This window comes from Anopheles stephensi, unplaced genomic scaffold (assembly GCF_013141755.1).
Source record: "Anopheles stephensi strain Indian unplaced genomic scaffold, UCI_ANSTEP_V1.0 ucontig106, whole genome shotgun sequence".
Taxonomy (NCBI): Eukaryota; Metazoa; Arthropoda; class Insecta; order Diptera; family Culicidae; genus Anopheles; species Anopheles stephensi.
In genome coordinates, this window is record NW_023405021.1 from 14,592 (window position 1) to 28,135 (window position 13,544).

Consider the following 13,544-nt stretch of genomic DNA (forward strand, 5'->3'; position numbering starts at 1 on the left):
TGCCAAACTTTGCATTTTAAACAGCATTTCATACGTAAAATAAGACACTTTCAGGCTAAATTAAGTAAAAAGGTGCCAATCTTTGCATTTTAAACAGCATTTCATACGTAAAATAAGACACTTTCAGGCTAAATTAGGTAAAAAGGTGCAAAACTTTGCATTTTAAACAGCATTTCATACGTAAAATAAGACACTTTCAGGCTAAATTAAGTAAAAAGGTGCCAATCTTTGCATTTTAAACAGCATTTCATACGTAAAATAAGACACTTTCAGGCTAAATTAAGTAAAAAGGTGCCAAACTTTGCATTTTAAACAGCATTTCATACGTAAAATAAGACACTTTCAGGCTAAATTAGGCAAAAAAGTGCCAATCTTTGCATTTTAAACAGCATTTCATACGTAAAATAAGACACTTTCAGGCTAAATTAAGTAAAAAGGTGCCAATCTTTGCATTTTAAACAGCATTTCATACGTAAAATAAGACACTTTCAGGCTAAATTAGGTAAAAAGATGCCAAACTTTGCATTTTAAACAGCATTTCATACGTAAAATAAGACACTTTCAGGCTAAATTAAGTAAATGATGCCTAACTTTGCATTTTAAACAGCATTTCATACGTAAAATAAGACACTTTCAGGCTAAGTTAAGTAAAAAGGTGCCAAACTTTGCATTTTAAACAGCATTTCATACGTAAAATAAGACACTTTCAGGCTAAATTAAGTAAATGGTGCCTAACTTTGCATTTTAAACAGCATTTCATACGTAAAATAAGACATTTTCAGGCTAAATTAAGTAAAAAGTGCCAATCTTTGCATTTTAAACAGCATTTCATACGTAAAATAAGACACTTTCAGGCTAAATTAAGTAAATGGTGCCTAACTTTGCATTTTAAACAGCATTTCATACGTAAAATAAGACACTTTCAGGCTAAATTAGGTAAAAAAGTGCCAATCTTTGCATTTTAAACAGCATTTCATACGTAAAATAAGACACTTTCAGGCTAAATAAGGTAGAAAAGTGCCAATCTTTGCATTTTAAACAGCATTTCATACGTAAAATAAGACACTTTCAGGCTAAATAAGGTAGAAAAGTGCCAATCTTTGCATTTTAAACAGCATTTCATACGTAAAATAAGACACTTTCAGGGTAAATTAGGTAAAAAAGTGCCAATCTTTGCATTTTAAACAGCATTTCATACGTAAAATAAGACACTTTCAGGCTAAATTAAGTAAATGGTGCCTAACTTTGCATTTTAAACAGCATTTCATACGTAAAATAAGACACTTTCAGGCTAAATTAAGTAAAAAGTGCCAATCTTTGCATTTTAAACAGCATTTCATACGTAAAATAAGACACTTTCAGGCTAAATTAAGTAAATGGTGCCTAACTTTGCATTTTAAACAGCATTTCATACGTAAAATAAGACACTTTCAGGCTAAGTTAAGTAAAAAGGTGCCAAACTTTGCATTTTAAACAGCATTTCATACGTAAAATAAGACACTTTCAGGCTAAATTAAGTAAATGGTGCCTAACTTTGCATTTTAAACAGCATTTCATACGTAAAATAAGACACTTTCAGGCTAAATTAAGTAAAAGGTGCCAAACTTTGCATTTTAAACAGCATTTCATACGTAAAATAAGACACTTTCAGGCTAAATTAAGTAAATGGTGCCTAACTTTGCATTTTAAACAGCATTTCATACGTAAAATAAGACACTTTCAGGCTAAATTAGGTAAAAAAGTGCCAATCTTTGCATTTTAAACAGCATTTCATACGTAAAATAAGACACTTTCAGGCTAAATAAGGTAGAAAAGTGCCAATCTTTGCATTTTAAACAGCATTTCATACGTAAAATAAGACACTTTCAGGCTAAATAAGGTAGAAAAGTGCCAATCTTTGCATTTTAAACAGCATTTCATACGTAAAATAAGACACTTTCAGGGTAAATTAGGTAAAAAAGTGCCAATCTTTGCATTTTAAACAGCATTTCATACGTAAAATAAGACACTTTCAGGCTAAATAAGGTAGAAAAGTGCCAATCTTTGCATTTTAAACAGCATTTCATACGTAAAATAAGACACTTTCAGGCTTAATTAGGTAAAAAAGTGCCAATCTTTGCATTTTAAACAGCATTTCATACGTAAAATAAGACACTTTCAGGGTAAATTAGGTAAAAAAGTGCCAATCTTTGCATTTTAAACAGCATTTCATACGTAAAATAAGACTCTTTCAGGCTAAATAAGGTAGAAAAGTGCCAATCTTTGCATTTTAAACAGCATTTCATACGTAAAATAAGACACTTTCAGGCTAAATTAAGTAAATGGTGCCTAACTTTGCATTTTAAACAGCATTTCATACGTAAAATAAGACACTTTCAGGCTAAATTAAGTAAAAAGTGCCAATCTTTGCATTTTAAACAGCATTTCATACGTAAAATAAGACACTTTCAGGCTAAATTAAGTAAATGGTGCCTAACTTTGCATTTTAAACAGCATTTCATACGTAAAATAAGACACTTTCAGGCTAAATTAGGTAAAAAAGTGCCAATCTTTGCATTTTAAACAGCATTTCATACGTAAAATAAGACACTTTCAGGCTAAATAAGGTAGAAAAGTGCCAATCTTTGCATTTTAAACAGCATTTCATACGTAAAATAAGACACTTTCAGGCTAAATTAAATAAAAAAGTGCCAATCTTTGCATTTTAAACAGCATTTCATACGTAAAATAAGACACTTTCAGGGTAAATTAGGTAAAAAAGTGCCAATCTTTGCATTTTAAACAGCATTTCATACGTAAAATAAGACACTTTCAGGCTAAATAAGGTAGAAAAGTGCCAATCTTTGCATTTTAAACAGCATTTCATACGTAAAATAAGACACTTTCAGGCTTAATTAGGTAAAAAAGTGCCAATCTTTGCATTTTAAACAGCATTTCATACGTAAAATAAGACACTTTCAGGGTAAATTAGGTAAAAAAGTGCCAATCTTTGCATTTTAAACAGCATTTCATACGTAAAATAAGACTCTTTCAGGCTAAATAAGGTAGAAAAGTGCCAATCTTTGCATTTTAAACAGCATTTCATACGTAAAATAAGACACTTTCAGGCTAAATTAAGTAAATGGTGCCTAACTTTGCATTTTTAACAGCATTTCATACGTAAAATAAGACACTTTCAGGCTAAATTAAGTAAAAAGGTGCCAAACTTTGCATTTTAAACAGCATTTCATACGTAAAATAAGACACTTTCAGGCTAAATTAAGTAAATGGTGCCTAACTTTGCATTTTAAACAGCATTTCATACGTAAAATAAGACACTTTCAGGCTAAGTTAAGTAAAAAGGTGCCAAACTTTGCATTTTAAACAGCATTTCATACGTAAAATAAGACACTTTCAGGCTAAATTAAGTAAATGGTGCCTAACTTTGCATTTTAAACAGCATTTCATACGTAAAATAAGACACTTTCAGGCTAAATTAAGTAAAAAGTGCCAATCTTTGCATTTTAAACAGCATTTCATACGTAAAATAAGACACTTTCAGGCTAAATTAAGTAAATGGTGCCTAACTTTGCATTTTAAACAGCATTTCATACGTAAAATAAGACACTTTCAGGCTAAGTTAAGTAAAAAGGTGCCAAACTTTGCATTTTAAACAGCATTTCATACGTAAAATAAGACACTTTCAGGCTAAATTAAGTAAATGGTGCCTAACTTTGCATTTTAAACAGCATTTCATACGTAAAATAAGACACTTTCAGGCTAAATTAAGTAAAAGGTGCCAAACTTTGCATTTTAAACAGCATTTCATACGTAAAATAAGACACTTTCAGGCTAAATTAAGTAAATGGTGCCTAACTTTGCATTTTAAACAGCATTTCATACGTAAAATAAGACACTTTCAGGCTAAATTAGATAAAAAAGTGCCAATCTTTGCATTTTAAACAGCATTTCATACGTAAAATAAGACACTTTCAGGCTTAATTAGGTAAAAAAGTGCCAATCTTTGCATTTTAAACAGCATTTCATACGTAAAATAAGACACTTTCAGGCTAAATTAAGTAAATGGTGCCTAACTTTGCATTTTAAACAGCATTTCATACGTAAAATAAGACACTTTCAGGCTAAATTAAGTAAATGGTGCCTAACTTTGCATTTTAAACAGCATTTCATACGTAAAATAAGACACTTTCAGGCTAAATTAGATAAAAAAGTGCCAATCTTTGCATTTTAAACAGCATTTCATACGTAAAATAAGACACTTTCAGGCTAAGTTAAGTAAAAAGGTGCCAAACTTTGCATTTTAAACAGCATTTCATACGTAAAATAAGACACTTTCAGGCTAAATTAAGTAAATGGTGCCTAACTTTGCATTTTAAACAGCATTTCATACGTAAAATAAGACACTTTCAGGCTAAATTAAGTAAAAGGTGCCAAACTTTGCATTTTAAACAGCATTTCATACGTAAAATAAGACACTTTCAGGCTAAATTAAGTAAATGGTGCCTAACTTTGCATTTTTAACAGCATTTCATACGTAAAATAAGACACTTTCAGGCTAAATTAAGTAAAAAGGTGCCAAACTTTGCATTTTAAACAGCATTTCATACGTAAAATAAGACACTTTCAGGCTAAATTAAGTAAATGGTGCCTAACTTTGCATTTTAAACAGCATTTCATACGTAAAATAAGACACTTTCAGGCTAAATTAAGTAAATGGTGCCAAACTTTGCATTTTAAACAGCATTTCATACGTAAAATAAGACACTTTCAGGCTAAATTAAGTAAATGGTGCCTAACTTTGCATTTTAAACAGCATTTCATACGTAAAATAAGACACTTTCAGGCTAAATTAGATAAAAAAGTGCCAATCTTTGCATTTTAAACAGCATTTCATACGTAAAATAAGACACTTTCAGGCTAAATAAGGTAGAAAAGTGCCAATCTTTGCATTTTAAACAGCATTTCATACGTAAAATAAGACACTTTCAGGCTAAATAAGGTAGAAAAGTGCCAATCTTTGCATTTTAAACAGCATTTCATACGTAAAATAAGACACTTTCAGGGTAAATTAGGTAAAAAAGTGCCAATCTTTGCATTTTAAACAGCATTTCATACGTAAAATAAGACACTTTCAGGCTAAATAAGGTAGAAAAGTGCCAATCTTTGCATTTTAAACAGCATTTCATACGTAAAATAAGACACTTTCAGGCTTAATTAGGTAAAAAAGTGCCAATCTTTGCATTTTAAACAGCATTTCATACGTAAAATAAGACACTTTCAGGGTAAATTAGGTAAAAAAGTGCCAATCTTTGCATTTTAAACAGCATTTCATACGTAAAATAAGACTCTTTCAGGCTAAATAAGGTAGAAAAGTGCCAATCTTTGCATTTTAAACAGCATTTCATACGTAAAATAAGACACTTTCAGGCTAAATAAGGTAGAAAAGTGCCAATCTTTGCATTTTAAACAGCATTTCATACGTAAAATAAGACACTTTCAGGCTAAGTTAAGTAAAAAGGTGCCAAACTTTGCATTTTAAACAGCATTTCATACGTAAAATAAGACACTTTCAGGCTAAATTAGGTAAAAAAGTGCCAATCTTTGCATTTTAAACAGCATTTCATACTGTTGAATTTGGATAATTAGTATAATTTATTAATTTGCATGAAAATATTTTGAATTGTTATTGCATGAAAATTAAACAACACTTGACAACACTACGAGCAGAGAGTATAAACCAGACGCCAATGTAAGAAAAGTGAACTAGAGTAATTGAATTATGTACAAATCTGACGGTTGAATAAACATTACAAAAGCAACTTCCAAACGCATAACACATATTCAATTATCCGCTCCAGTTTTAGAAATTCCCAAATATCACAAGTTTCCTCCCTTCACGACCGGTGTAATTTATACATTTGGTCCTTCGAGCCGGATCGGTGAAAGGAAGCATTACGTGCAGTGAAACTTGCAGCAGGACACTACGTGTTCACAGATTTGGGAATAAACGGCACTACGTACCGTTTATGTACAGTGGTGATTCAAAGTGTGATATTTCTCCGTTTAAACCCGTTGTGTTTATCATAACCTTTGGTTGCCCCGCTATCACGGGCAAAGGAGACGTTTGTGAAGTGTTCGTGAAGATTACATCGTGTCACGAACAAGGAACAGAAAAGCGAGTGTGTAGTTCGATCGGAACGCGTAAGAAAACCGACGCCACCCACGCCATTTCAAATTTGGCACCCATAACTGCAACGACACCCATTGCGTTTTCAAATTTGCGCCATTCGAAATTTGGTTTTGCGTACAAGTTGCATCCAAGTTACAGTGAGATTATCCTACGCGCCAAAAATTCAAAGAGAAAATGGCGAAACAATTAAAAACGTTTCAACTGAAAAAACGCCAAGCTGCCGAGCTAATTAAAACCGTGGAACAGTTCACCAGTGAATATACCGATGATAGAGTGAGTGAAGTATCAGTGTGTCTAGACCAGCTGGAAAGGTATTACGAAGATTTTCTCCAGGCAAGCGCGAAAGTTTCGGAGCTAGATGAGGATGGGGCGGAAACGTATGTGGCGGAACGTTGCGAAATGGACACGCGTTACCGACGCGTGAAGGGTTTCCTTCTACGAAGGCAACCCTCGAACCCGGGTGTGAGTGATTCGGTGTTGATCGCGAATTCAACGATGAATACTACGGGACGATCGAGTGCTGTGAATGTGCGTCTGCCGAAAATCGAATTACCTACGTTTGATGGTGATTCTACCAAGTGGCTTACGTTCCGGGACCGATTTGTAGCTATGATTGATTCTTCCGCGGACATTCCTAACATCATGAAGCTGCAATATCTGCTGTCGTCGTTAAAGGGTGATGCTGGATTGCTCTTCGAGCATACCACCTTAACAGCAGATAATTACGACGTGACGTGGACTGCCTTGCTGAAGCGATACGACAACCCGCGTACGCTTGTTCGCGAGTACTACCGGAAGATTCATCACCTACCGACAGTGAGCCGTGAAAGGGTGGATGAATTGGCGCAGCTCGTGGATGAATTCACGCGGCACGTGAACGGGCTGAAGAAACTCGACGAGCCCGTTGAGTACTGGGATACGCCGCTCGCAAACCTCTTGCTGATGAAACTGGACACGGCGACCATCTTGGCTTGGGAAAACCATTCAGCACAGCACACGAAAGATAAGTACAAGGAGTTAGTAGATTTCCTTCATAGTCGTGTCCGAATCCTTAAGTCAACGCGTGAGTTTTCCCATACTGAACTAAATACGAGAATGGTGGCCGGTAGCAAAAAAATATACGAACATAGACCAAGGTTGGTGGGTAACACAGCGACGGCAGGAAGAGCAATACCGCATATGTCAGCGCCACAGCCACCACAACCACCGTGCATTTTTGGTTGCACGGAGGCTCACCATTTGCGGGTTTGTCCGGAATTCGCAAATAAGGACGTACCTCAACGGCGGGAAATCGCAACACGAAAACGGCTGTGTTGGAATTGCCTGAATCGTCATCACCAAGTGAGGGATTGCCGCTCGTCGTACCGGTGCACTACGTGCAAGGCACGACACCATTCACTACTACATGTGAATTCAGCGGTGACCATGGCTGCGCAATCCGATGAGGAAATGGTTCTTCTGGAAACGGTCCTTCTCCAGCTCGTGGATGATCACGGCAACACGTATGATGCGCGGGCACTTCTCGATTCGGGATCGATGTGCAATTTCGTTTCCGAAACCATGGCGCAGCGATTGCTAACACCATTGTCAAAGGTAGACGTTGCCATATCTGGTATAGGGCAACAGATGCAGCACGTCAAGGGTTCCATTACAGCGGCCGTTCAATCGAAAGGGACTGACTTCTCTACAACAATGGAATTCCTTGTACTAAAGACTCCGTCGGCAGATCTTCCAACCACACCGATAAACGTAGAGTCGTGGTTCCTCCCGAATATAAAATTGACTGATCCTACTTTCCACGTCCCCGGAAAGGTAGATGTGGTTATTGGCGGTGATACATTTTGGGAACTACACACTGGCAGGAAGCGGTCACTGGGCGAAGGAAAACCATGGTTGTTGGAGACACCGTTTGGATGGGCGATCTCTGGGAATACTTCCCGTTGTTCTGGGCCCAATTTGCGGTTGTGTCACCTGGCAACCAATGAAGGTGACATTGCAGCTTCGCTACAACGGTTCTGGGAGGCTGAGAGCATTTTAGAAGGCCCTGCGTTGTCTTTGGAAGAAGACCTGTGTGAGAAGTATTATGCTTCCACGACTACGCGAAATGCTCAAGGTCGCTATGTCGTGTCGTTGCCGCGAAATGCCAAACCGGAGAAAGTCCTGGGTTTGTCAAGGGATATAGCAGATCGGCGTTTGTTGGGAGTTGAACGGCGGCTAAAGGCCAATCCTGTAATGGAAAAGGAGTATAAAAGGTTCATGGTAGAATACGAGCAGTTGGGACACATGGTGAAACTCACCGAACCTGTCGACGATAGTGAGCCGCACTGCTACATCCCTCATCATGCCGTGATTAAGGAGTCGAGTTCTTCAACCAAGGTTCGTGTTGTTTTCGATGCATCCTGCAAAACAACATCGGGCTACTCCTTGAACGACACTTTACTCATTGGCCCAACGGTACAAGATGATCTGCTCACAATCATCTTGCGATTCAGGAAGCATTCTGTCGCATTAGTGGCAGACGTGGAGAAGATGTACAGGCAGATCCTGCATTATGATAAAGATCGAAAACTGCTACGCATTCGATATCGGGAACGTTCAACCGAACCAATAGCAACGTATGAGCTACAAACGGTGACCTACGGTACCGCATCAGCTCCGTTCTTGGCCACTCGTACGTTGCAACAAATCGCGCATGACAACAAACAGGAGTACCCCAAAGCCGTAGACCCGGTTCTGCATGATTTTTATGTGGATGACTTGCTGACTGGTGCAGCAAGTGTTTCAGAAGCCATCGAGACACGTAAACAGATATCATCGATGTTGGAATCAGCGGGCTTCTCACTAAAGAAATGGGCGTCGAACATACCGGCTGCGCTTGATGGTGTTCCAAGCGCCGATTTGGCCATCAAATCACTTCTAGACTGGCAAGAAGACCAAGCAGTCTCAATACTGGGCTTGGTTTGGGAACCATCCAACGATATGTTTCGGTTTCGGGTGGATTTGCCAACCCCTGCAGAAGAGCTGACACGATGCCTGGTGTTATCATACACGGCCAGAATCTTCGATCCTCTTGGTCTGTTGGGACCAACGGTGATACTCGCCAAGATGTTCCTGCAACGCCTATGGGGATTGAAGCACGAGGGGAAGACGCTGGACTGGAATCGTCCGCTACCAGCGGAGATTCAGGAAGAGTGGAGGAGGTTCCACTCAACGCTCTATGTGTTACGCGAACTGCGAGTACCTCGATTGGTGGCACATAGCAATCCGGAAAGGCTGCAGCTGCATCTCTTCGCGGATGCATCTCAAGGAGCCTATGGAGCATGTTGTTACGTACGCTCGGATTCGACACGGGGCTCGACGGTTAGATTGCTAGTGGCTAAGTCCAAGGTGGTGTCCCTCTCAAACACACATTCCATCGCCAGATTAGAACTGTGTGCAGCACGGCTAGCAGTACACCTGTTCCAGAAGGTGATTCGAGCACTCAACGTTTCATCGTCGACGGTTATCTGTTGGACAGATTCCATGACCGTCATGCATTGGCTCAAATCATCACCTCGTCGATGGAAGCCGTTCGTCGCCAACAGGGTGGCGCAAATACAAGAGGAGACCCGAATTTCATGCTGGCGTCATGTTCCTGGTAGCGATAACCCGGCGGATGATATATCGCGCGGGTTGAGGCCCGAAGAGTTACTGCAGTGCGAGCGATGGTGGCAGGGGCCACGTTGGTTGTCCTACGGACAGGAAGAGTGGCCGGTGGAACCAGTACTCGCGAAAGAGAACGAGAAGGACATCGAGGAGCGGTTAGCGGTGTCCAAAATAGTCATCACCTCTACGACGTGTGACTTTAGCAACACACTTTTCGCACGTTATTCCTCGTACGGCAAGTTGCGAAGGGTTGTTGCTTATTGCTTGCGAATCCTCTCCAACCTCAGGGCGAGCAAGTCAACGTCGATCAACAGCGTCAAGCGGAATACGGACATGAAGACGCTATTGAGTTCCGTTCCACCGCTTACAGCGGCGGAGTTGCAGGATGCGGAACTGAGGTTGTGTCAACGGGCACAACATGATTCGTTTGCGGAGGAGATGGACGACCTGAAACGAGGAAAGCTGGTGAGCGGAAGGTCGAGACTAAAGTGGTTGTCTCCATACCTCGACCCAAAGGGTGTGTTACGCGTCGGTGGCCGGCTTGGTAACGCCAACATACCAGAGTCAACCAAACATCCGATTGTCCTCGCTGCATCACATCGGCTGTCGACACTACTGGTCGAGAACACTCATCATCAAAAGATGCACGCGGGGCCACAATTCATGTTAGCAACAATCCGGCAGAAGTTTTGGTTGATTGGGGGCCGAAACTTAGCAAAGAGCGTGTACCATCGATGCCACACATGCTTTCGGAATAAGCCAACGCTGGTGAAACAGGCGGTAGCTGATTTGGCTACAGGCCAGGGCAAAGCACGCGAACAATACACCGGTGAAGCTAGAAGTGAACCAATTAGTGATCGTGAAAGAAGACAATACCCCACCTGCAGTTTGGCCAAAAGGGCGAATAACAGCTTTGCACCCAGGAAAAGACGGTGTAGTGAGAGTAGTAACTTTACGAGTGGGCACAGGAAAAGAAATTGTTCGAGCCGTCAGCAGAATCGCGTTACTACCCAATCCAATCGAACAGAGAGGTTAGAGCGGAAGAAGGATACACGTGCGAAATAGTAAACAACAGTTGTTGACATTTGGAGCGTCAAGTCAAGTTAAGTTTACACGTCGATCACATAGTTTCATGCATTTAAAAGAATTCTCTTTTGGTGGCCGGAATGTTGAATTTGGATAATTAGTATAATTAATTAATTTGCATGAAAATATTTTGAATTGTTATTGCATGAAAAATAAACAACACTTGACAACACTACGAGCAGAGAGTATAAACCAGACGCCAATGTAAGAAAAGTGAACTAGAGTAATTGAATTATGTACAAATCTGACGGTTGAATAAACATTACAAAAGCAACTTCCAAACGCATAACACATATTCAATTATCCGCTCCAGTTTTAGAAATTCCCAAATATCACAAGTTTCCTCCCTTCACGACCGGTGTAATTTATACAACTTTTTTACATAATTTAGCTCGAAAGTGTCTTATTTTACGTATGAAGTGCTGTTTAAATTGTTAAAAATAGCACATTTTTTAAAATAATTTAGCTTGAAAGTGTCTTATTTATTTTTATTTATTTATAATTCCAGTATTACGGCATGACGCCGTATTGTCAACACCGCATATGTTGACGATTACATATTCACAAATATTAACAAGGCATTTCCTCCCTGTTATTCTGCCTTATCCCGGGCATGCTCGGTTGTCGGTGTGTGAAGATTGCAGTGTGGTTGTTCATGTCTATTGTGGTGGTTGTATTGATGGTTTGGTCCGGGTCTATTGCTTTCTGTTGCTGTGTTGGTGGTAGTGTGGTGTGTGGAACGGAACATCCTTCCGTGAAGCTGATCTAGACAAAACAAAAAGAAAACAGTAATCGGGACATTACAAACATTTGCCTGCGTACAGTGTTCCTCAAACTGCCCAGCAGTGATAGCCCAAGCTCGATCAAGCCAGCACCGAACTCAGAAGCTATCGGCGAGTTCCATCCCGTAACAGCAGGGTCTCTGCTAATTACGGGGTTGAACCCGCCGACCACCTCCGAACCCAACGCCAGCAAGGCCGAGCTCGCCCCATCAAGGCTAGACAGAGATGAAGAACACTGTTACAGAAAATTCTGCCTCCCTTCTTACGACAGTGCCGACTTTGACCCCGGATGCTGTTGCTTTGTCAACGGACCACCCGTGGCACTACAAAAAAAAACACTTAACACTTACGACAAAGACAACACAACATATAACAAAACAGGAATCGCGGATATGGTTCGGTAGGATAATGGGGATGCGGAATCAAAGGATAAGGCCGTTGTCTCTGGCGAATTGGTAGATGAGCCTCATGTATGCGAGGTCTCTGGTCGCCAGCACTTCTCTAATTTCTATGCCCGGTCGTCTGCCGATGCTCTCGACTGCGCTCAACAAGGAGGGTCTTGCAGTTTCAAACTCCACGCAGGACCACAGAAGGTGATCCACATCGTGAAATCCGTCACCACAGCCACACACCTTCGTCTGGGCCAGAGTTATACGCTGTAGATGAGCATTCAACGCGAAATGATTCGACATAAGTCGAGACATCATGCGTATTAACGCCCGGTCTACAGAGAGCCCACCGAACCAAGGCCGCAGGGACACTTGCGGAGAGATCGAGAAAAGGAATCGCCCGAGATCATCCGCCTCCCACATGCTCTGCCAGCGAGACAGGAAAAGCTGCTGTGGTAGACGAAGAAACTCTCGGGCCGAGATCGGACGGTCGTAAAATGCGCCTTGTTGGACGCCTGTTTTGGCCAGTGAGTCTGCCTTCTCGTTGCCGGGAATTCCACAATGAGAAGGTACCCAAATTAGCGAAATCCTGAACGCCTTGTCGAACATGGAGCCAAGCAATTCTATGATTTTAATGACAAGGAAATCCTGACTCTTAACAGCCTTCGGGGATCTTAGTGCTTCAATAGCGCTAAGGCTATCTGTAAAAATGAAGTACTGATCCGAAGGTCTCGCTGCTATAATCAATAGTGCGTACAAGATTGCGGCTAGTTCTGCGGTGTAGACACTACACGGCTCCCGCAATTTGAAAAATGCTTCGGCGGACTCACTAAAAACGCCGAAGCCGGTGCCTTCCTTAGAAGATGATCCATCAGTATAATACTGGCTACTTTGGTCTAAATGGCCATACTTATCCCTGAAAATGCCCGGAACTACCATCGGGCGAAGATCATTCGGTATGGTCTTGATTTCCTCGTGCAACGAGGAATCTGTTGTTAAAAGGGAACTGTAGGTCTCAGGAAGGGCAGCACGGTTTAATGCCTGTGGGGCGCTAGGATGCACTTGTAGGGCAACAAAATCTTCATAGATTTTCAAGATCTTGCTCTTAGAACCTGTCTCTAGAAGCGCTTTAAAATTTTCTTCGATCAAGGGATTTGATACTGAAGAACGGACTAGAAGGCGAAGCGACAGCATTTCAAAACGAAGTTTTAGCGGCATCACTCCGGTCATCACTTCTAGGGACATATTGTGTGTTGATTTCATGCTCCCTAGTGCGAGTCTAAGACAACGATACTGTAGCCTCTCCAGTTTGAGGATATGCGTGTTGGATGCCCAATGGAAACATATACTGCCATATTCCAACACGGATAGTACCGTTGTCTTATACAGTCGCAGGACGTCTGATGGATGTGCGCCCCACCAGAATCCTGTGACTGTCCTTAGAAAGTTGAT

General features: G+C 40.5%; 1 protein-coding gene across 1 annotated transcript; it reads left to right on the forward strand.

Annotated features, from left to right (window-relative positions):
• Window positions 1–6,364: 6,364 nt before the first annotated feature.
• LOC118515238 lies at window positions 6,365–10,676 on the forward strand (the record flags this gene model as incomplete). The annotated part of the gene is made up of 2 exons (XM_036061922.1): window positions 6,365–7,006; window positions 8,003–10,676. Coding segments are annotated over exons 1-2 (3,316 nt in total), but the record flags the coding sequence as incomplete, so codon positions are not given.
• Between the last annotated feature and the right edge of the window lie 2,868 nt (window positions 10,677–13,544).